At 47.5% G+C, this 24,568-nt stretch overlaps 1 protein-coding gene across 1 annotated transcript in view; it reads left to right on the forward strand.

The window, feature by feature from the left end:
• Scml4 (Scm polycomb group protein like 4) overlaps window positions 1-23,355 on the forward strand; it is a 49,982-nt gene extending 26,627 nt beyond the window's left edge. Inside the window, 3 exon segments of the mRNA XM_052162924.1 lie at window positions 6,581-6,871; window positions 17,622-17,767; window positions 19,484-23,355. Of these exon segments, the coding sequence (XP_052018884.1) occupies window positions 6,581-6,871; window positions 17,622-17,767; window positions 19,484-19,609 (563 nt within the window). The 3' untranslated portion in view covers window positions 19,610-23,355.
• Window positions 23,356-24,568: the final 1,213 nt, after the last annotated feature.

The raw sequence follows: 24,568 nt of genomic DNA on the forward strand, positions 1-24,568 counted from the left end.
CTAAGCCCAGACCAGAGGCAGGCAGAGAAAGGGAGGAACTTTTTTCCTCAAACGTAGAAACGTAGGCCGGAGGCTCCTCCTGTTCTGGAGATGTCTTTGGTTTCATCCATGCCCAGGGTTTTATAGCCAGCAGCAGAGGAAACCACAGTCCCCGAAGTTCCCCAGACACCTGAACCCCAAAGCCTCCCATCCTCCTCATTCGTACGCACGTGCCGGCTAAGCTGAGGCTCCTGTGGGCACACAGAACGCAGGGTATTGTTTCTCTGAGGAGACACAGAATGATTTACACGAGGTTTCTCTGGGGTCTATGGACGCGATGGACTTGCGAGGTGTCTGAGGCCTGCCTTTGCCCAGCTCACCCTCTCCACAGTCCCGGGCTGGATTCTCTGCCTGGGGACAGGCAGCTTATTCCGATGAGCAGGGCCTTCGTGAGGATCCAGGGGAGAATAGACACTGGCCATGTTTCCCGACAGGCCTGTGGTTTTCCAGGTCTGTGTGGAAGGAAGGTGAACTCTCTGAGGAGATGGTTCTGGATGATTTCACGTCTGCTGTTCACAGGATGGTCTGCCACAGAACTGAAAGTAGTAATCCCTGCCGGTAAAACGGCCTTCCTTTGTATGTCACAGTGCAGTGAAGTTTGTAGATCCCTAGAAGTTCTGCACACCTGTAACCCACCTACCTGTCTCTTCAATGACTTCATGGTTTTTGATAGAATAAAGATTTATCGACCATGCATCCAGCAGTCATGTTTTATATTAAAGCAAGAACAATTAGACTTAGATGTAAGAAGGAAATTTCACTCGATAGATTTGTAGCACAGTGGAGTAGCTTTGGGGAGACTGTAAGATTCCTTGGTGACGTTTTTTTACTTTATTTCCTTATTATTTATGTATATGCTTGTGGCTTTGCCATGTGGATGCAGTACCAACAGCAGCCAGAAGAGGGCATAAGATTTCCCCTGGCGCTAACATTGCAGACAGTTGTGCAAGCCTCCTTTCTAAACCGGGTGCTGGGTGCTGGGAACTGAACTCATCAGGTCTTCTACAAGAGCAGTACAGATTCTTAAACCACTGAGCCATCTCTCCAGGCTCCTGGGAATGCTTTCCAATAAGAGGCTCAGTTACTATAGAAGATAAAGATTGACTCTAGCTCAGCGTGTTCCCAATGCTAACATACCGCCTTGCCAATTTTTATAATGTCTAAATAATACCTATAGACCCATTAACTCAAAATGTCCCTTTCAACTCACTCACTCCTTTCTAGCAAGACTTTCATCGAGGATAAAATTGTTAAATTTGCTAATTATATTTTATGGATACATATTAAAATAAATGACTATTAAAAATTATCAGTCACGTGTGGTCACTTATACCTAAAATCTCAGCACTTATCAGAGTTGCTGTAAGCTCAGTGCCAACCTAGGCTACCTTGTGAATTTCAGGCTAGCCTGAGCTACTGAGTGAGACTCTGTCTTAAGTACACCACCAACAAAACTCATTTACTGGTACTCAGCCAAACCGTGTTCTCCTGAACGTTGTGTGTTTACGTCCCAGCCCTAGGTCCTGTGAACGGGTCCTTACTTAGAAATGGGGTCTTTGCTGAAAGGATCTGTTGTTAGTAGCTGATGAGAATCTGTTGGATTGGGGACTGTTTCAAAGCAGAAGGAGACAGGGGTACGTTAACACTCACGCACAAGTTTTGTATAGACAAATGTTCTTACCGCCCAGGAGTACAATGTCTGAGTCATGTGGCGATTCTACCTTATGCGTCTGTTTTCTGAAGTGGTTGAGCCATCAGCAGTACGTGTGAGCTCTGATTTTTCTGCAGCACTAGTTGGCATCTGTTGGGGGAACCATTTTTTCACAGCTAAGTTGTTAGAAACAGTCTGGATTCAGGCTCCTTGACAGAAGAGTATTCTTTCCTGACTCGTGGCTTGGGTTTTTTGAAGAGTACAAGTCTTCAATTTTGATGAAGTCCAGAATTTGGATGTTGTGGCTTTTGTGGCCCCCCCATCAAAATTACTTATTATTTTTTTATTTATGTATTTAGCAGGTTCTCACGGTGTAGCGCTGGCTGGCCTAGAACCGCTAGTAACCCACCTACCTCCATCTTCTGGGACCCAGGATCAGAGAGGCCATGTGCCACCTGGATTTTAAGAACACGTTTCCGATATTTTTGTCCTCACCTCTTACATTTCTTCTTAAGGAAATTTTAAAATTCATTTTAATTTTTCCTATAAGGTAAAGAATGACCAAATTGCATTGTTTCTTGTGTGGTTGGTTTTCTACGCCCCATCTGTTGAAAGACTTCTTTCCTTCCTCATTAAAGGGTCTTAGCGGACAAACCATCGCATGTGGAAAAGTGGGTTTATCCCAGGCTCTGAGTTATGCCTCATTCACCCAAATGTCCAACCTCCGCAGAGCAGAGCCGTGCTCTTATGATTACTATTTCTTGGCCGTTATGTTTGATATCGTGACCTGTAAAGTCTCTACTTTTTTGTTGTTGTTTTTTTAATTGTTATTTTTATTCCTCTGATCTTTTACAATTCCGTGAGTTTTAGAACAATGCTTTCGAGAAACCAGCCAAGATTCTAACAGGGATTGTGCTGATTTTTGTTGAGCAATTTTAGTGTGTTGCCACTTTAACGATTACACCAAAAAAACGATTCACTTACGTCTTCTTTCAACAGTGCTGCATATTTTCAAGAACATAAATTGAGATTTCTTCTGGTGACCTTGTTTTTAGTGTTTCCCCGTTTGGAGTCGCTTTCTTGATTTAATTTTAGGTTGTTTGGTGTGAGTATTTAGAAATACAATTGACATGTCCATGTAATAATTTTGCACCTTGCAATCTTGCTGATAATTCATCGGTTCCAGTAATTTAAAAACTGGGTTCTTTAGGACTTCCTATGTACAGGGGTAATTTTACTTCCTTTTCCAATCTGGAAGACAGACCTGGCTTTTTTTCTTACCGAATCCCCATGGCTGAACCCCTCAGCACAGAGCTGATGTGGCTGCAGCTACTGGACACAGGGACAGCATCCAGTCTTCCCCGTCAACTGATGTCACCGGGCGTTTTAGGATCCTTAGTTGAGGAAGTGCCCTTCTGTCCTGCTTATTGACTGGTCTATGTCATGGAAAGGTATCAGGTTTTGTCACACGCTCTTCTGTATCTATCGAGATAATCATTTGAGTTTTTGTATTCCATCAATATGGTACACTAACTTATTTTTGGATGTTAAATTGCCTCTCAGCCAGGCGGTGGTGGCACACGCCTTTAATTCCAGCACTTGGGAGGCAGAGGCAGGCAGATTTCTGAGTTCGAGGCCAGCATGGTCTACAGAGTGTGTTCCAGAACAGCCAGGGCTACACAGAGAAACCCTGTCTCGAAAAACAAACAAACAAACAAATAAACAAAGGAAAACAAATAAATTGCCTCTCAGTTTCTCCTTGGCCAGGGCAACTCTTCCTGAATCTCATCAGGTTCCGTCTCTTTGGTATTGGGTGAAGGATTTCTGCTTCTGTAGGAACAGGAGACTATAACCTTTAATCCTCTTTTTTCCTATGGTATCTGTCTGGATTTGGTATCAAAGTGATACTAGCTCCACAGAATGAGTCAGAAAGCATTCTCTCCTCTTTTATTATCTTTTATGGAAGAATTTGTGAAAATCTGTATTTTTTTTCCTTGAAATTTTTGGTAGAATTTGCCTACAAATCATTTATGCTTTCTCTTTCTCTGTGGATATTTTTTAAATGGCTAACTCAATATCTTGTTGCAGGTCTATACTTCACAGATTTATCATTGAGCCAGCTCCAGTAATTTGCCCATTTCATTCAAAGTACCAAATTATTTACAGTCATTTGTAGCATACTATTAAAGGAATAGCTAGCCCATAGAAAGACACGCAGTTCTGGTATTTTATTTACAAGCTGTGAGCCTAGACTGGGCAAGCTTTGAGCTCTTCTGACTTACGCCCCAGCCACGTGTCCCTTGTCACTTGCTGTTTCTCCTGGACATTTGCTCCTGGTCCACTGTCACTCAAACCTCAAGTCCCGCCTTTCTCTCCCTATGGCCCAATCACAGGCTCTGGTCTTTTATTAACCAATTAACTTTAAATAGGGGAGCAGGGTTTACCCAGCAGCCCTTGGTATACGTGCCATCTCCTTGCTGACCCCCAGACCTGTCGTCAGCATCTAAAGCACAGAGTACCTTTACACACACACACACACACACACACACACACACACACACAGAGAGAGAGAGAGAGAGAGAGAGAGAGAGAGAGAGAGAGAGAGAGCATGCTTTAATGCTTTAATTTTTCTTATTCCTGTCAGGTTGAGAGAAATCTTTTTATTTGTGAATCCAGTGATCCGAGTTGCCTATACTTTTTGTCAAGACATTTAAAGATTTGCCAACTTTGTTAACTGCCCAAGAACCAGCTTTTGTTACCTCCCCCCCCCCCCCGGATTAACTCTGCTCAAATCTTCATATATTTGCTATAAATTTAATTTACTTAGTTTTTTAAGGTGAATGGTTATTAGTATGAAATTTTTCATCCTTCACAATATAAAGGTTTTTATTTTATTTTATGTGTGTGTGTTGTTTGCCTGCATGGATGCCTATGCACCACATACGTGCCTGGTGCCTGCAGAGGCCAGAAGAAGGCGCTAGATCCCTGGGAACTGGTGCTACAGGTTGCTGTGAGCTAACGTGGGTGCTGGGAATTGAACCAAGACCCCGTGGAAGAGCAACCCGTGCTCTAACTGCTGGACCATCTCTCTGTCCCTAAAATAGAAGACTTATGCACCTACAAAATTTACCTCTAAGTTTCTGCTTCAGTCTTACATCTTGGTGGCTTTTGTTTCCAGGCGGTCTCTGTGAAGTCCCCAGGAGTGGGACCTGCCACTTTCCCTAATAATATGAAATCTCAGTTTTTCAGCACCTTCCTGCAGGAGGAACGGAGACCTAGTGAAGGTGTCAGGGTCTGTTGTGATTATAAAAAGATAAAGCGGTATAGAAATGTGTTCTATGGGGGTGTGGCGGGCCCATGCTGAGGCATCTCTGGTTCCCTGAGGGACCAGTCACATGACGGCACAGCATAGAATAGAGTTTATTTAGGGCACGGGATGGGGGGTGAGTTAAGAGGGTAGTAGAGGCAGAGAAAGGCAGAGAGAGGGAGAGAGTAGAGAAGTAGAGGCCGCTTTGACCACGTGGGGGGGATGGGGAGGGAGGGGGAGCAAGGGGGCAAGAGAGAGAGAGGAGGGGCAAGAAGCCTGCTTTTTTATTCGGTATATTCTTTATTTACATTTCAAATGATTTCCCCTTTCCTGGATCCCCCCTCCCCGAAAGTCCCATAAGCCCTCTTCCCTCCCCCTGTTCTCCAACCCACCCCTTCCCACTTCCCTGTCCTGGTATTCCCCTGCACTGTTGCACTGAGCCTTTCCAGGACCGGGGGGGTTGGGGGGGTAGGGGGGTGGGGGGGGGTCTCTCCTTCCTTCTTATTGGGCATCATTTGATGTGTGGATTGATTCTTGGGTACTCCGAGCTTCTAGGTTAATATCTGTTTATCAGTGAGTGAATATCATGTATGTTCTTTTGTGATTGGGTCACCTCACTCAGGATGACATTCTCCAGTTCCACCCACTTGCCTAAGAATTTCATGAATTCAATGTTTTTAATAGCTGAACAGTATTCCATTGTGTAAATATACCACATTTTCTATATCCATTCCTCGGTTGAGGGACATCTGGGTTCTTTCCAGCTTCTGGCTATTATAAATAGGGCTGCTATGAACATAGTAGAGCATGTGTTCTTATTACATGCTGGGGAATCCTCTGGGTATATGCCCAGGAGCGTGGTCCTCTAGTAATATCTTGCCCAGTTTTCTGAGGAACCGCCAGACTGATTTCCAGAGTGGTTATACCAGAAGAAGCCCCTTTTATAGTGAGTGGGCCAGACCTGGGCTGTTGCCAGGTAACTGTGGGGGGTGGAGTCCAGACAGAATGCTAACAGGGTCCAGGGGTCCTAAAAATGATTCTTCATTGCCAATCCCAGAACACACTTTTTTCTTTAACTGATTGTGAATTTTTTGGGATATCAGGATCTGTTTTGACGGTATTTCATATTTGACTAAATTATTGGTGATTTTGACTGGGTGGGGGGAGTGAAGAAGAACAATATTCTCTTTATTTTTATCTCTATGTTGTATCTGGATCTTTACACATACACACACACATACACACACACACACACACACACACACACACACATACCATTTGGCCACCTATACAGCTCACAAACAGAGCTATTGGTTTTTGGTTTGGTTGGGTTTGACTAAATTTATTTTCAAGTGATTTGGGGCCAAGATCACCACTGGGCTTTCTATACACGGAAGAACCTACCTCTTGAGGCAAGATCCCAATCTGCCACCAGTGCTGCTGAGAACCTGCTGTGTGAGTTTACGTCCTCTCTTCCCACACTGGTAAAAGGGGCCGTGTCGGAGCAGGCTTTGTCAGGGCGGAGCCGCAGTGAGCTTTGTGGATTTCTCTCACGTCTGCTCTCTGTATCCCTTCCTTTTTAGCCAAGGTAGCCACTGCTGAAGAGTGTCTGGTAAACGCAGTGGGCATGAACCGCTACGCCATGGATGCCTCCTCCACCGCCTTCAGCCACAGGGGCTCCGTGGCCCACTCTTCCTCACTGTACAAGAGGCTGAACTCTGGAGACGGTCACCTTGCGGGAGGCCCCGCCGCCACCACCACCAGTGGTTCCCGTACTAACCCCGTGTCCTCTGGAGGTTCATCGGCACCTGGACTGAGGCTCCCAGCCTCCAGCCCCAAGAGGAACGGAACGGCCGTCGAAGGAAACAGATGTGGTAATGTGACGCACACCCAGCTTCCTGTGCCTTAATGCCATCTCTGTTTGCCCTGGAAACACTGTACAGGGGAGAGGTTACAGAGATCTGAACACCTCTAGGAAACTAGAACCTTCCACAACCCCCTTGAGTTTTTATTATCCTTAATAGGCAGCCAGTCTCAACTTCTGATCATAAGTGAAAAAAAAAAAAACAAAAAAAAAAAAAAAAAAACAAAAAAACAAAAAAGGACACATTAGGTTAGGAATAACTAGTAGACTCCAAAATGCTCACGGGCTCCAAAGTCAAGAGTCCAAAGTGAATGCTGTCCCTCAGTTTAGGGTCCCTGGCTCTGCTCCTCTTGTGTCTCTACCATGCCTATCCATCTTTACATCCCTGCATCTAGTGGACAGGATGGGGAAGGCCCTGCGATGCCCAGGAAGAGATGGGCATGGGTATCAATCGCAATCCATTGGCAAAGCTGTATCATTAGATCCCACTTAACTGGGAAGGAAGGAGTCCAGCTCTGTGCCCAGAAGGAAGCAGGAGAGGGCTTGGGCAGAAGATTGTCTTTTACGTGTGGGTGATTCATTCATCCCTGACTCGAGTTCCCTGGAGAAAGCAGAAAGATACAAAGTGCTTCCTTCCATGATGGCTGTTGTTAGGGCCTCTGGTCTCCGTCATAGGGGAAACAGCATATGAAAGGGACACAGGATTCTAGGAATAACATGGAGGCCATTCTGATAGATGCTTTACACTAGGCGTGTCCAATCTGCAGCCTGTGGCCATCTGTAACCCAGAGTGAATTTAGTACACACGTCATACACCATCATATCGCCACGTTGAAAGATCAGACACTCCTGCTCTGTGACGTCATTGGCAAGCTTCTCACTAATGGATTAGCAGTCCTAGGACAGAGTGGATAACTTTGTGGATGCCGCAGCCTGGAATTCTGGATTAGCTGTCCTCCGATTGTCTGGCCCTTTTCAAGTCCTGGTTTCTCTGTGCTTCTGTTTCCTTCCCTGAGAAATTGAAATTGTAGTACGAGAAACCCCTTTCTCATAGAATCATGGGGAAGGTTAAATAAGTTTATATTGATATTTGGTAGAAAACTTATGGCATAGTAAGTGGTTAATAAATGCTAATATCACAGATCCCATGAACACACCCCTCAGCAGACATGTCTACAGCTGGGAGTGCTGACGGGACTCCAGGCCAGAGTCAGGGAATTTTCACTCCCCTGGTCATGTGCACTGTAGCAAGCCATGTCTCTTTTCTAAGTGGCTGCCACAAATCACTCCCTTGAGCTGTTTTGTATAATTCAACACCCCCTCCCCACTTCTCTCAAACAACTTCACCCATCCCAGAGAGGTGAATTGCTTCCCAAGGGCGGAAAGATCAGCAGAGACCCCCTTGAAGGAGACATAGCTCTGAAAGGCAGAAAAAATGAAATTATTCATTCTTTATAGCTGCAGGAACTCTTCAGTGTAAGTATGCCATTGACGGTGTCTCTGTAGGATGTTAAAAGGGGAAATGCAAATACCTATACCTAAGCAAGACAGAGGGTTGTGTCTCTGGTCTCTGAAAGAACTTCCCATTTCTGCTACACCTCCATTTTTAAAATTCAGTCATGTGGCCACTAGCTGCAAGGGAAACTAGGAGATGTGGTTTTAATTCCAAGTGGAAATCGGGGACCCTGTTATAAAGAAACGGGAGAGAGAAGTTCTGCAGGCAACCAATAGTCTGAGCAACCCTCCCTTGTTAGGAACATTTATATTCTCCATCCCCTAACCCCCCACCTCCCACCCCCAACCCCGTCTAAATATTACTAGGTCCTGCCATTGTAGGGGACCATGGCTTCCCTTTCGTGAGTCATTTGCATTTGAGTCCCTGACAGTTGCAAAGGAGGCTTGTGTCATCCAGAGAGCACCAACCGTGGGCCGCTTTCTTTTCTTTTTTTATTTTAATAAAATTTTATTAATTCAATTTAATGAAAATGAATACCAAGAAAACCTATTTTAATAAAATGAACATTTAAAAAATTCTGTTCATACTAATTCTTTCATAAAAATGATGATCTATATTTACAATTCTGTTCATACTGATTCTTTCATAAAAATGATGATCTATATTTACAAGTACTAAAATTAAATAGGATATATATGTATACATATACAAATTTATTTATTTTTATTGGATATATTCTTTATTTACATTTCAAATGTTATCCCCTTTCCCGGTTTCCTCCTTTTCAGAAAACCCCTATCCCATTCTCCCTCCCCCTGCTTCTATGAGGGTGTTCCTCCTCACTCCTACTTCCCGGCCCTCGATTCTCCTACCCTGGGGGCATCTATTGAGCCTTCATAGGACCAAGGACTCTCCTCCCATTAATGGCTGACAAGGCAATCCTCTGCTACAAATGCAGCTGGAGCCATGCATACCCCTTAGTTGATGGCTTAGTCCCTGGGAGCTCTGGGTGGTCTGGTTGGCTGATATTGTTGTTCTTCCTATGAGGTTTCAAACCCCTTCAGCTCTTTTAGTCCTTTCTCTGACTCCTCTATTGGGGACCCAGCACTCAGTGCAATGGTTGGCTGTGATTATCCACCTCTGTATTTGTAAGGCTCTGGCAGAGCCTCTCAGGAGACTGTCATACCAGGCTCCTTTCGGCAAGCATTTCTTGGTATCCATAATAGTGCCGGGGTTTGGTGACTGTTTATGGGATGAATCCCCCGATAGGACAGTTTCTATTCCGCACTTTAACTCCAATTTTGCTCCTGTGAGTATTTTGTTCCCTTCTCAGAGGAATCGAAGCACCCACACTTTGGTCTTTCTTCTTCTTGATCTTCATGTGGTCTGTGAATTGTATCTTGGGTATTTAGAGCTTTCAGGCTAATATCCACTTATCAGAGAGTACATACCGTGTGTGTTCTTCTGTGATTGGGTTACCTCTCTCCGTATGCTATTTTCTAGCTCCATCCATTTGCCTAAGAATTTCATGAATTCATCGTTGTTAATAACTGAGTAAGTAGTACTCCATTGTGTAAATATAAATGGATCACTTTCTACTGTTACTATTTATCATGGTAATATATTTCTCATAAGAGGTGTTACCATATACATTTCTAGATGATAGTGGGTCAAGAGGCCTGTCACTGTTGAACCAAACTAACTTGACTGACTCCAAAGTCTGGTCAGTCCAAACCACTCCAGGATCTCTGGCCTGTGCCTGCAGGGTTTCCTGGGGTTCTCTGTGATGTGGAAGGGGCTGAGGGAGAGTGTGAGGTAGACAGGAATCCGGCTCCACTGCGACTTTTATCAAGGCCCCTTTACTTTACATTCGCTTTCCTTGAAACAAATTCACCCAGATACCAGTCCTTGGAAACCGTGGTGGCCCAGCACGCTGACCTGAGTGGGGTCATAGAAGCCTGCCTGTCAGCTGCAGGCCTGTTGTTGGGGCCTTCTCGTTCCCCCCCCCCGCCCCCCCACCCACGCCCCGCCCACCCCCGCCCCCACCCACGCCCCGCCCACCCCCCGCCCCACCCACGCCCCGCCCACCCACCCCCTTCCCCGCCCCACCCAGGCCTCTATTAAAACCTTCCCTGTCTCACAGGACTTCTTGGTGTGCCTCTGAAATTACATCCCGGGTGAGAACCACTGGCACCCCAGAAACTCTCTTTAGTGTGTTTGACCCAATTCATAAATCTTGGAAGAAACCTAGAAATGGCTTTTCTTCCTGTGTGATATCCACAATGGTTTACAACCACAGAGTCTGGAAAGCTGCACCAGGCTGCAGGCAGGAGGGAGGGGTGAGGATGTGCAGAGCTCTCAGCTGCCTCTCCTTCCAACACTGTCCCTCCACTGTGAACCCTTACCACCTTCCTGCTGCAGGAGCCGGTGCCAGCCTGGGCTGCCAGCTCTCTGGGCTGCAGCATGGGACGAGGGTCCCTGGGGTTTGCTGATGTTCAGGTGAATGTTTGGGAGTGAGTGCCTGTTTCTCATCCCAGATACACTCAGCCAGAGCTATGGAAGGCTTCCAATCACGAAGCTTCCTGTGCGTGCTATAGGACTCCCAACCACAGGCAGCTCCAAGAGGGGGAGGCAAAAGCAAAATAAATCTGACATTGTCATTACAGCTCAAAAAGTTTCCTGCGGGCTGGGGTTGACTTCGTGGGCTGTGGTGTCGGTAAGGGAGACGATTCTGCTAGCGAGAGCAGGAGGATGGGAGACTCACAGGAGGGCTGGGATCTGTGGCAGCAGCGAGAAAGGGCTCCCTCGTTGTGGGGAGAAGGGAGAGGGGCTGAGATGATGCAGGAAACCACAGTGAATGGTTTGGGGGTCCGTGTCAGGCGGGTGGGGCTTTGGTTATAGTGACTGTAAACCACGCATTCTGAGGAAGTGGGTGAGCCGCCAGCGGTGGTGGTGGGATTTAGGGAGCTGAAACGACTGGCTATTTATTGAATGACATAGAAGAATACTGCTAGCTTTGGGGCTAACTCTGACCTTTACAACCTTATCCTGTTTGATCCTTGCTGCTTTTACTAGCAGACAGCTCAGAGGCTGGGTGTTCAGACCCCTTAGTGGGTCTGCAGATGTCTGCTGAGCACCTAGTCAGGGCTCTTCTCAGGTCTGAGTGAGGATGGTACTGTGAACAAGGCAGAAGAGAGACCCATTCCAGAGAGACCTCAGCATGTTACTGTGATTATTGTTGAAGGTGTAAAGGTGTGGCCTACGTGACTTTGTTGGAAAGGGCGGGCAGGGGTGGGGGGTGGGGGTGGGGGGGCAGTGTTGGAAGAGGCGGGGCTTCAGGACAGTGTTGGAAGGGGAGGGACTGTGGGGCAGTGTTGGAAGGGGAGGGGCTACAGGACAGTGTGGGAATGGGCGGGGCTACGGGACAGTGTTGGAAGGGGCGGGGCTGCAGGACAGTGTTGGAAGGGGAGGGGCTTCGGGACAGTGTTGGAAGGGGCAGGGCTGCAAGACAGTGTTAGAAGGGGCGGGGCTGTGGAACAGTGTTGGAAGGGGCGGGGCTGCGGGACAGTGTGGGGAGGGGCTACGGGACAGTGTGGGAAGGGGTGGGGCTTCGGGACAGTGTGGGAAGGGGCGGGGCTGCGGGACAGTGTTGGAAGGGGCGGGGCTGGAGGACAGTGTTGGAAGGGGCGGGCTGCTGTGACTATTGGATGAGGAGGGGCTGGGGGGCGGAACAGTGCTGGAAGGGGCGTGGCTGTGGGACCTCCTCATCTTGGGAGTCAGGAAAGGCTCCAGTGTGATGGAACCCACTGAAATGAGACTTGACTTTTGAGCCCTTTGAAGGGCAGGTGTCTAGAGGCTCCTGGTCGAGATCACATTGCTTCACGCGAAGTGGGTGGGGCCTAACAGTGTCAGTTTCTGGCTGAGAAGGAATGAAGCCCAACCTGGCCTGCTGGTCCCTAGGGACATCTTCTGTCCTGTTGGCAGGTCAGCTTGTCTTGAAGGATTAATAAAACAAACAGACAAAAAAAATCTGATTGAAAAATCTAAGGACGGATCAGGGTTTTCCCTCTCTGGTCTCTGTCACCTTATAGTATCTCAAAAGCTGGAACTCAAAGAATGTAAAACAACTTGGTTTCAAACTACCTGATTCTGCCTAGATTGTGCGCTAGCCTGGGCACCTCACACTCTATACACCCTTGGACACACACCTGAGGCCTTCAGAAGTATTACATATTGTCAGCAGTCTGCTGTGCACTGGGTCATGCGGTGCCTGAGGCTGGAGGGAACACACACACACACACACACTCGCACACACGTGTGTGTGCACACACACACACTCACACACTCACACCTCACTCTGGAGACGTGCAGAGCCCTGCACGGCTGAGGGAGGTAGGGATTTCTGACTCCTGGTTCACCACTCCCTTGTCCCACTCTCCCACTCCGTTAGCTAAAGTTTCTCCTGAATTATGAATGAGCAAAAGGCAATTATGTGTGTGCTTGTGGGGATGTGTAAGAGGGAAAGAGATCTGCAGATGTGGCACCAGCCAATGCTTCAGAAGGCGCCGGCGGGATTTTTCAGCACCTAGTCTGTCGGTGATCTATTTTTCTGCTAACCATAAATTCAGCCTCAGGAGCAACAAGATTTAATTATGTACCCATTCACCACCGGGTCTCACTTTTCGCGGCTTAACAGCCCACGGGGAGCAACGGGACCAAACACGGCTTTCCCTGGGCCAGAGAATGCTGTGGACAGGAAGTGCTTTGCACGCTCGGTCCGCATGGAGCAAGATTTGCTCAATCCATCCAATCTCCTTGACCTGTCCCGTCCTCCTGCAGCCCCTTCCTGTGTCGGACTGGACCCGTCTGTCTTCCTGACACCGTCTCCAGCGGCTGGCTGGAGCCGGGAGACAGTTTGGTGTTGATGTGTCTCTGTGAGCACACACCTGCACCAGGTTTGCAAATCCACTGCCGGAAAGTTCTATTTCTCTTCTCTGGAGCGAGTGTAGATGCTTTGGATTGAGGAACAACTGCGGAGGTGTGGCTTAGCCTGCCTGCTGCCCTGCCTTGTGTGACTGAAAGGCCCCTCAGACACACCCGTGAGCCAGCCTGGCTGCCCTTCCACTGTCCGGTAAAAGGGGAAATGCCCACAGCTGGCACCAAGTCGCAAGCACAGAAGGCACTTGCCTCAGTGCCTCAAGAGTCTGCTAACTTCACAGCCAGTACTGAGAATGCTCTCCTCAAAGATGACCAGGAGCCCTCTGTTGTGCTGTAGACAGCGACTGCTGTTCCTGACCTCGCTCAAAGGACTGCCCAGCCCTGGGCAGGATCTTATCAGCGGGCCGGACTTCCCCTCCTTCCTGCCAAGTATAGGAAATTAGATTTGACCTCTGCTCTCATCCCTGCAGAATCATTCTTGGACTAAAGACTTCCCGCCTTTGTAGTCCGGACATCTATTACCACCCTGATTAACAGCCGTGCTCCCGTGGGCGGGCCCCGAAGACAGATGTGATTTCTGTGCTTCTTCAGCCCCGCGTTGAGGGCAGATGTCTTTAAATGGAGTGAAAATCATCTTTCACTAGTGGGCATCAATGTTCCAAAGGCTCTAGGGGAGAATTAACAGTTTCTCGGTGAGACGCCTGGTGCCACACCACATCATGGGACCCTTCCGTGTCCAACAAGGAAAAATCAGGGGAAAATGAAACAAAATTCAAACAAAATCTAGTTCTCAACTAGGACAAATCCGTGAATGAATCTTGCTCTCTCAGTGCAGGGAACACTGGAAGCCTCTCAGATGTATCAAGAGTGGGAAGGGGAGGATAGAGAAAACTGTTTTGTCTTAAGATTTAGGGATCCAGCATTGTAGGGGAGTACCAGGACAGGGAAGTGGGAGGGGGGTGATTGGGAAATGGGCGGAGGGAAGAGGGCTTATGAGACCTATGGGGAGAGGGGAACGGGGAAAGGGGAAAGCATTTGGAATGTAAACAAAGAATATAGAAAAAAAAAAAAAAGACTTAGGGAAGGTTGAGAGGCACCGGCTTCTTAGCTCCTAGAATTGTCCTGTAGGGCAGCTGCTTTTTGCTTAGAATCTTGGCCTTTTTCTAGCCCGGAAGTAGTGCCAAGGACCCCCCACACACAAAGCTAGCCTCTTTTACACAGCATATCGATCCATCTCACAGTCATCAAATCCATGCTTCAGGAATATTTATTCTCTGCTCAGCTGTGGAGGGGTCGATGTAATATCTGACCCTTGTGGTGAGGGGACTTGGGTTGTATTGTTCACCAAACACCTTTTTCCCAAGATTACACAAGGGAAACTTGGGACGTGATCGTGAAATAAATATAGGAGATTCTTGGGGAGTTATAATCTAAAGTACAGAAAGGTATGCAAGTGATCGTACTGCAAAGAAGGATGTGGGAAACCTCCAAGGAGAAGGATAACTAAAGGTCAGATGGAGAGGTGACAGGAAGAAACATGGCTGTGGTGTCCATGACACAGTCTGATGGCTCCTGGGCTGGCTGGCATGCACTTGTGTTCATGTTCTCTCAAGATCTGGATCAAAGGCATGCTGTCTTCCTGCCTCATGATCCGGATCACAGGTGTGCCCTCCGTTCCTGGATTGTAGTTCATTCCACATCCAGTCAAGTTGATGACTGAGAATAACCATCAATACACCCAGGTGGATGTGCGGGGAGCCTCTTCCACCCTGTAGAGCAGCTGTGGTAGGTTGACCAGAAGTCCCAGCGCTCCCACTTCAGTACCTGTAACAGCCTTTCTGGCCAGAGAATGCTACCATGATCTAAGACACACTGCAGTCAAACGACAAGCAAGGGAAGCTCTAGGATTTGCCTTTAGGTCCCCTTGCCCAAAGTCCTTTCCTTCCATCTAAGAAGGAAAACTATGGAACCACAGTAGAGCAGTTGACTTAGAGGCACGGTGCATAGGCAAGGGGGACTCGAGGACCTTGAGTGTTAGAAGCATATCCACAGGGCTTGGTCTCAGGGACAGCCTGAGGCTGTGACAGTCACATGCTAGATAGAAAAGAGCTGAAGCAAGGAAACCCACAGGACAATCATTGCAGGGAACATTGCAGGGACATTTCTGACTTGCCCCATTTTTATGAACAAATACTTGATAACAAGAAACTAAAAGGGGAAGGGATCCATGCCAGCTCACAGTTTGGGGGTGACTGCCCCTCATGACAAAGTGGTCGTGGAAGCAGTTGCCTGAGTTGGGGCACTGGTGTACCAGAGAGCAGAGAAAGGAGACATGTGTGCTTACCTGGTTGTCTTGGTTACGGACTCTTTGTGTGATTAAGCACCATGACCACAAGCAGCATAGGGAGGAAAGGGCTTAATTCACCTCACAGCTTGTATTTCACCACCCAGAAAAATCACGGCAGGAACTCAAGGCATGGCTGGGCTGCTTGCTCTGCTTGCTTGATTGATTGATTTCTTTTATTCATTCTTTCTTTTTTCTTTCCTTCCTCCTTTCTCTCTCTCTCTCTTTCTTTTTCCCTTCCTTCTTCTCTTCCCTTTTTCTTTCCTTCCCCTTTGTTTCTTTGTCTCTCTTTCTTTCTTCCTTCCTTCCTTTCCTTTCCTTCCTTCTTTTCCTTTTTTCTTTCTTTCCTTCCCCCTTTTCTTTGTCTCTTTCTTTCTTTCTTCTCTTTCATTCTTTCTCTCATTCTTTCTTTTGTTCTTTCTTCTTTCTTTCATTTTTCCTTCCTTCTTTCCTTTCTTCTTTCTTTCTTTCTTTCTTTCTTTCTTTCTTTCTTTCTTTCCTTCCTTCCTTTCTATTTAACCTTACATAATACCTCCTGACTGCAGTTCCCCTCCCTCCACTCCTCCCAGGCTCTCTGCTACACCTCTCCTCTCCCCCAAATCCACTGCTCCTCTGTTTCCCTTCAGAAGAGAGCAGGCCTCCCAGTGATATCAACATAACAAGTTACAACAAGAATAGGCACAAAGCCTTATATTCAGGCTAGATGAGGCAACACAGTAGAAAGAAAGGGGTCCCAAGAGTCAGAGACAGCCCTTTCTCCCACAAGAACACCAAGCAACCACAACACATATGCAAAGGACCTAGGCCAGACCCGCACAGGCTCCCTGATGGCTGATTCAGTCTCTGTGAGCCCCTATGAACCCTGTGTAGTTGTTTCTGTGAGCTGTGTTCTTGTTCTTGATCTTTGACCCCTCTGGCTCCTACAATCCTTACTTCTCTTCTTCTGGCGGATCTCTGAGATCAGCCTAATGATTCAACCTGTTTTCTTTTAGCACCCATGACCACCAGCTCAAGGGCTGCAGTGCCCACAGAGAGCTAGCTGGCTGGGCCCTCCCTCACCAATCATCAGTCAAGAGAGTGTACCCACAGGCTTGCCCACAGGCCAGTCGGATGGGCTTATTTTCTCAATTGAGGTTCCTTCCTTCAAAATCATTCTAGCATAAACCAAATTCATATGAAACTAGCCAGCACACTAACTTTCTCCACCAGTACCTCATCCAGCTGAGACCCCATCCTCTGGGGTGGTACTGCTCGCATTCAGGGTGGGTCATCTCTTCTTTCTGAAAATGCCTCCCAGAGGTGTGTCTCCTGGGTGATTCTAAATCTAGTCACACTGAAAGTACAAATTAGCCATACCGTTAGTGGTGTGAGTTTACCAAAGATTTGGCAAGGATGTCAGGGGGAAGGGCCAGCAGGAAAGGCACCCTCCTAAGGACTCCTATGAACCCAGTGAGGGGAACAAGGGACGAGTAGGGAAGTAACACCATCTTCTTCTAAGAGCAGGTACAGATAGACCAGACATGGACAGACCCTCCCTGTGGTGCTGGAGGTGTGAACTACTGATTAACCATTGTGCAAAGATGAAGACCCACCTCTGTTCTGCCACACTGCCATTTCCAGAGAACACAGGAAGGGCCCAGTATTGCTTGGCCCCACAGGCTACAGAGGCCCATTTTGCTTACCACTCAGCCCACCAGCCTCAGGCACCAATAGCTGTCTATAGCAGACCCTGGCGCACAAACACAGAACCGAACGCAGCTTTAGCCAGGAAGTTTGAACCAGAATTTCAGTTTGTCAAGGATGAAAGCTCTCCCAAGCCTTCTTCCATGGACAGCACAGCCTAGAAAGCCTGCTGGCCCTGTCTCCTTACTGATCAGCCACTCATAGCACCTACCTGTCACAGAGACACTTGGCCCTGCCGTGGACTCCTCCTGGGCAAGCTAGGGGTGGGTAATCCCAGTGGGCAGCACCAGATGGGCACTAAGCTCATAGTTGCCCTCCTCTGCTCTCTCTCCCCTCCAGCCCCGAGCCCCGCTCCGGAGGTGCAGGGTACCAGGCGACCAAGCAGCAGAAACCCTTCCATGTGGACTGTGGAGGACGTGGTCTGGTTTGTGAACGACGCTGATCCTCAGGCTCTGGGGCCACACGTGGAGCTCTTCAGAAAGCATGTATGAAAGAAACGGGGCTGAAGGGAGGCTCAGGGAAGGGGGTGCATGGAAGGAGGGGGGAGGACAGGGTCCCCAAACGCTGCTGATCTGGACTAAGCTCTAGCGGTGCCCTTAAGTTAGCCAGCAACGAGAGAGACAGAGGCAGCCACAGGCCTGTCAGAGTAGAGAGACTGACAGATTTGTGGTTTTCTTGGGGTTTTTTTGTTTTGTTTTTGGATTTTTTTTTTTTTGAGACAGGGTTTCTCTGTGTAGCCCTGGCTGTCCTGGAACTCACTCTGTAGACCAGGCTGGCCTCGAACTCAGAAATCCGCCTGCCTCTGCCTCCCAGAGTGCTGGGATTACATTTGTGTTTTTAAGGGATATGTTTCTCTTCTGTTCTCTCTCTTGGGCCTTGCATGCCTTTCTGCCAATCCATCCATCCATCATCCATCCATCTGTCCATCCACCCACCTATGCATCATCCCTCTACCCACTCACCTACCAGTTTGTATGTCCATCCATCCATCTGTCCACCTGTCCATCCATCCATTATCCATTCACCCCCACATCCATCCAACCAACCAACCATCCATCTACCTACCAATCTGTTCACCCACTCACTCATCGGTCTGTCCATCCATCCATCTATCTGTCCACCTGTTTGTCAATCATCTGTCCATTCATCTATCTACCGGCCCATCTACCCATCCATCCATCCATCCATCATCCACCCTCCCACCGGGGCGTTCAACAGTCATCTATAGCACCCCTGCAATATGCCAGGCCAACTGTGATCTGCTATTCTTACTGCTTAGACCAGTGTTTTGCAACCTTCCTACTGCTACCCCCTCTTAATACAGTTTCTCATGCTGTGGTAACCCCCAACTATAAAATTATTTTTGTTGCTACTTCATAACTAATTTTGCCACTGTTAGGAATCATAATGTCAATATCTGTGTTTTCTGACGGTGACCCCTGAGAAAGCATCATTCGACCCCACAAAGGGTCATGACCCATGAGTTGAGAACCACTGGCTTAGAGGGTTAAATGAGAAAATGCACATAAATTTGTTACATGAGGCCTCACTCACATACATAACCTTCATAGAAACATTATGATCATTTAGGCATTTCTGAAATATACAAAGATAATAAGTGGGGTGAATGGTAAGAATTACTGTTACTCACCCAGATAACTATATTAATTCTGGATGGTAGTATAACGAATTGCGAGAAATCCTTAGACAATGGACAGTGCCTATCTTTATTTCTGTGGGTCTGGAGTCTAACTGGTTCTCAGTGGGCTGAGACCCAGGCGTTGGCAGGGACACCTTCTTGTCTAGGCATTCTAGGGGCAGTCCGCTTGCCTGCCTTTCCCAGATCCCTGGCTCTCTTTAAATCCAGAAACATCAGTCCTGGTCCTCCTCAGGCTGACCTGTCCGTAGCTCTGACTTTAGTTGGATGACATTTCCAGGAGATAGTAGGAATGTAGGTGACGCTTCAGTCAGAGGAGGGCAGGCATCTGAAAGGTCCCAGGTAGCAAATGAGTTCTGGGAAGGGGCAGGAAGAAGAGGGCCTCGTGGTTGTTTGCTTGAATTGTTCCCAAAAGCTTTCCCAGAACAAGTAGTATGTACCCTCTAATCTACTCGCGTGCCCTCAAAGTGTCCCATGAGCACCCCGGGGCCTTGGCCGCCATTTGGCTGCTCTGACTGTCCTTTTGGCTTTTCCTCCCCTCCAGGAGATCGACGGCAATGCCTTGTTGTTGTTAAGGAGTGATATGATCATGAAATATCTGGGGCTGAAGCTGGGACCCGCGCTGAAGCTCTGCTACCACATTGACAAACTGAAGCAAACAAAGTTCTGACGAGCCGGAAACAAAACCCCGGATCTCAAGGTTGCTTTTGCCAGACCAGTGTCTGGCCAACATCACGAGTAGACTGTCCTCTTAAATGTCACAGCCACAAAGACTGTGCCTTTTTATAAAACGCGTGCATCCTCGCCTCTCCTGACATTCCTAGTGGCTTTTTTCGGAGACTCAACTGTGCGCTGGACTTGTCAAAAAAAAAAAAATTTCAAAAAAAGCCTATTACACCTCATGTTCCTGGCATGGTGGTCACTCTTTACTGGTGTGAGTTGTGCCATGACAGGGTGGACAACTGAATGCTGTCATCCAAGGAGGGCCCTGGAGGGGGAGGGGGCTCGCAAAGTCACAAGAAGGACCCTGTCCCTGCAGGGGCTCTGGGGACGCCCCCCAGTGGCGGTGGCAACCTCTCCCCATTCTTGGGACCGATCAGCATGAGTTTCACTGGACTGAGCTCTGGAAGTTGTCTTCTGATGACTGCCTCGCCTTGCACTATCTGGAAAACTTGAATTTTTGTTGCTGTTTTGTTTTTGGTTTTGGTTTTGTCCATGTGTTTGTTTTTTTGTTGTTTTCCACTAAGAGAAAGAGGAAAGGATGTTTTCAAGCCCTAGCTACTGAATTCTTTCCTTGTTCCACTAGAGGGCAGACTGCTAACGAGGTTTCAGGATGTACAGACTGCATGGCCACGATAGGGTTTTTAGAAGCAAGACCCAGCTTGTACAGGGAAAGGGGATGAATTCCTCACTCAGCACCTCAGACTGCCACTTGGGAAGAAGTCGTGCTCTGTTGAGGTCCAGCTCATATCCACTACTTACTGACTTCCTTGGCACAAATTCAGAAGCAACCATCTATCTAAACAAAGACCCGGAGTCCCTTCCCTCCCAGAGTCTCACTGAGGTTCTGATACGAGGGCATGCTGAAGAATGTTGGTGACATTTAGTTATGGGTATTTCTTGAAAAAAAGGCGGGGGTAGGGTGGGGTGGGTGGGAACTGTCTCAACAAAGTTTGAAATAGGATGTGCTGATTTCTAGTTACACGGCTGTGTTCTATAGCTGTGTCTGTGGCTAATTTTTCTAGTCTTCAACGAATACGCAGACGTGTTTTTATTGGATTTAATTCAATTTACAAATAGGTTTTTACTCTTCACTGTGAAATAATGGGAAAAAATTGATTTTCTACCCTTTGCAGCTGTGTCCAGAGGGGGCGGGGTGGAGCCATGATTTCCTAGGTAGAAGGTGTCTTCCCTCAGTTTGCAGTCTGAGCAAGGTCTCGGCTGGCAAGTGTAGCCACACATCCTGGTCTATAACAAGACAAACGCAGTCTTGCAGATGGATCTGCCTGTTGTACCAATTGGGTAGAATTTAGGTAACGAGCACAGGACATAGTCCATGCGAACTTTGATGTACCCTGCCTGTGGAAGTGGGGACAAGACCCTGCAAGATCTTTGCTACATATACACCAGTGGTTGGACTTAAGTACGACAGAGAAGGAGAAAACTGTCCCAACACTTCCCACTGAATGGAACTGAATCAGGTTGTGGATGAGATGGATGTCTGTTATTTTTGGCAGGAGGCAGAAATGACTTTGAATTAGACCTTGGAGAGACTCTTTAAGATGTTAAAGTCCTGAGCGGGTTCTGCCTTGATGGAGAATTGCTAATGCTGGGTGTTTGCTGCTGCTCTGAAGTTAGATCCCTGTCTCGGAAACCATCAGGAGGGTCCCATGTACAGAACTGCTGGCGTGAACGCATCGAGATTAGAACAGTCGCTTCACACAACACTTGTCCCTCCCCGGAGGCTCACCGGGCCTCTTCCAGGGACATGGGCTCCTTAGTGACTGGCACTATTAAGCTTGCCAAATGTCATGCCTAAATTTACCCATGTCTCACTGGTACCCCAAGTTAGAACAAGGCCAAACAAGCCAGGGGAGACCTCAAGTAATTTTTGAAGGAGAGCTAGGACCCGGTTCCAGTCTGTGGAGGAACTGGAGCTGTGTCCCCAGATATGATGTCTTATTTCACACAAAGCCTTAAATTAGCTCGATTGTAGGATTCCAGACATTTTAGGTTTGGCCAAACAAAGCAAAACAAAGCACCAAGAAGCAATCTCGTTAGTCTTGGAATGAAGACTGCCGTATCACAGAAGACCCAGCGGAACCAATTCTTCTTGCCTGTTTTTTCCATAGAATCTAATTAGTTGACCAAATCATCGTAGCAAGTATAATTAATTTTCATCCCTCTCAAACATCTTGTCAAACAGTGCAGCTAAATAACTTCTCAATGTAAAACATGCAAGGCCGCTTCCTCCAAACAGACCGTCCAGGGTCAGGCCACAGGGGTTCCTGTGGCCCACGAGCGGGACTTGAACTCACATCTGACAGTTCATATGCTTGCTCTTCCGGCTGCACAGGTTTGTCAGGTTGGACTGGATAATGATTACGTTTTGCATAATTCCAAATTAAAGAGTGCGGGTGCTCATGTTCCAAACATTTCCAATTACGTTTGTCTGTTAGACACTTGGGGGAAAATCAAGAGACAATTCTGTAGCCTAAAGCATTTTAAATGTTTTATGCAACACATTATTTCCTTTGTGAAGATTTTGGACAAAAGATGTGGCCTGTGTGTATGAGTCTGTGTGTGTGTCTGTGTGTTTGTGTGTATCTGTGTGTCTGTGTGTGTCTGTCTGTACCTTCCTCTGTCTGTGTGTTTGTGTCTGTGTCTCTGTCTATGCCTCTCTCTGTGTATGTGTGTGTATATGTGTGTCTGTGTGTGTCTGTGTATCTGTCAATGTCTGTGTGTGTCTGTCTGTACCTTCCTCTGTCTGTGTGTTTGTGTTTGTGTCTCTGTCTATGCCTCTCTCTGTGTATGTGTGTGTATATGTGTGTCTGTGTATGTCTGTGTAATTGTCTATGTCTGTGTGTGTCTGTCTGTGGCTGTGTGTGTGTGTGTCTATGTGTATCTGTGTGGCTGTGTGTGTGTGTGTCTGTACCTGTCTCTGTCTGTGTGTTTGTATCTGTGTGTCTGTCTGTGCCTGTGTGTGTTTGTCTATGTGTATCTGTGTGTGTCTGTGTGTGTATTTATGTGTGTGTCTGTGTGTCTATATATATTTGTGTGTGTGTGTGTGTGTGTGTGTGTATTTATGTATCTCCAGACACTGGAGTTGGAAAATTTAAGAAGTGGCTGGGTATGCAGCAGCTATTGCATGTTCTTAAATATCTTTCCAGCTTTGCAGCGTGGAGGCCCGGCACAGTCTAACCTTCCAACTGGCTGTTCTGTGTAGGTGTGCCCCCTTACTGTGGCGGGCCTGTCCTGTGGACAGCTAGATGACCAGAACAGTTCTGGTGCCTGGACTTAGTCCTCCGACTCTCCGAGGACCTGAAAGCCTGAACGAAGGTCATGCAGGGGAGCCCCGGCTGTAACAGCTGCCCGAGGGTTCCGTTGTGGCTGCCAGGGGAGTACATGGGCCTGTTTCTTCTCTTCTACTGGATTGCCAATTTTTCCCCTTTCGGAAGAAATAAAAGAGCAGAGAATGCCTGAGAAAAAAACCTGTGTTCAGAATTGATAACTTGGGAAGGGATGCTGTGCTGCATTTGAGAAGCAAACCAGAGCATACAAAATTGTACATTTCTTAGGAAAACAGGACAATAGCGTTTGTGCTCACTGCCCCCGCCCAGGGCACAGCCAGAACCTAATGATGTCACAGAATACTTCTTTAAATTAAAATGGTTTAAATTAAAAAACAACAAAACATTTTTTTGTGTATATTCTTTTAGGAGGGTTTTGTTGAATTTCTGAAGAAAACTGGAAATGCCCAATGTTCTATTTGAACACAGTCATCATCGGAAAGTCTTGAAGGGCGTTCTGATCTCTCCCTGGGAACTATTCTGGAGAGAGAATACCTGGAGTGGTATCCCAATGCGTAAGCTATGGATGTGACCTCAAAAGATTACCTTCCTTCTTTCCCCAGTGGAGGAGGCACGAACTGTTTAAATCACGGATAAGACAAGAGTCGTGAGGGAGAGGGATGTAATCCCAAGTCTTGTTAAGAACAGAGCTGCCAAAAATCCAACTCTGCTTTTTTTTTTTTTGTGCGCGCGCGTGTGTGTGTGTGTGTGTGTGTGTGTGTGACATAAACACACTAAGAACTAAGCCCCTTATCCACTTTTGTGCTGCCACATGATTTTATTCTGTTCCATGAGAGGACCAGACTGAGGAGCCCTGAGGGGAATCCAGCAGATGGTCAGATGTCCAGAGGCACAAACCTTCCCACTTCCTTCCATATTGCCAAGTTAGCCGCGTGGGCCCTGCAGCGCTCAGGATGCCGGAGCCGCTGGCCTCTTGTGTCTTTCCCTCCGAGGCTTAGCTGGCCCCATCCCACATGATTCCTTCACGGACAATTGGAAGCCGGGTTTTTGGAAATCTAGTATTTACTTGAAAGAGGATCACTCTTATTGACTGCCACCAGTTAAAGATGTCTGCTAACATGTCTGCTAACAATTTGCTTTGTGTAATTTCGTTCTAATGCTAATAAGCAACAGCTGGGACACTTCCTGTGGTAACTTCCTCTGTGGTTACAGTGCAGTCAGCACACAAGACTGTACCAAGTGCTGCACTTAAGAGCACACACTGGCCCGGAGGTGCTGTGCTGGGCAGCCAGCCGTGCCCCTGGCCAACGTGCTAAACCTCCTACCCGAGACCTGGGGCTTCTTGGCATACTTAGCCAGACACCATTTCCCAGGCCACTGGGACCAGGAGTTGATACTACGACACAGGATGGTGGAACAGGACAATGACAAATACCAGGGTGGAGAACTGGCTTGGTGGTGACAGAATCATGATTCTTGATACTGTGGGGACAGCAGCATCTTTCTCTCTAAACATATCCATGAACCACTCAGACTTGCTCTGTCACCTACTTGACCACACAGCCTGAGCCACGGTACTGAGGCAGAAGGGCAGGCTA

The sequence above is a fragment of the Apodemus sylvaticus genome, chromosome 19 (assembly GCF_947179515.1).
Source record: "Apodemus sylvaticus chromosome 19, mApoSyl1.1, whole genome shotgun sequence".
Classification (NCBI taxonomy): domain Eukaryota; kingdom Metazoa; phylum Chordata; class Mammalia; order Rodentia; family Muridae; genus Apodemus; species Apodemus sylvaticus.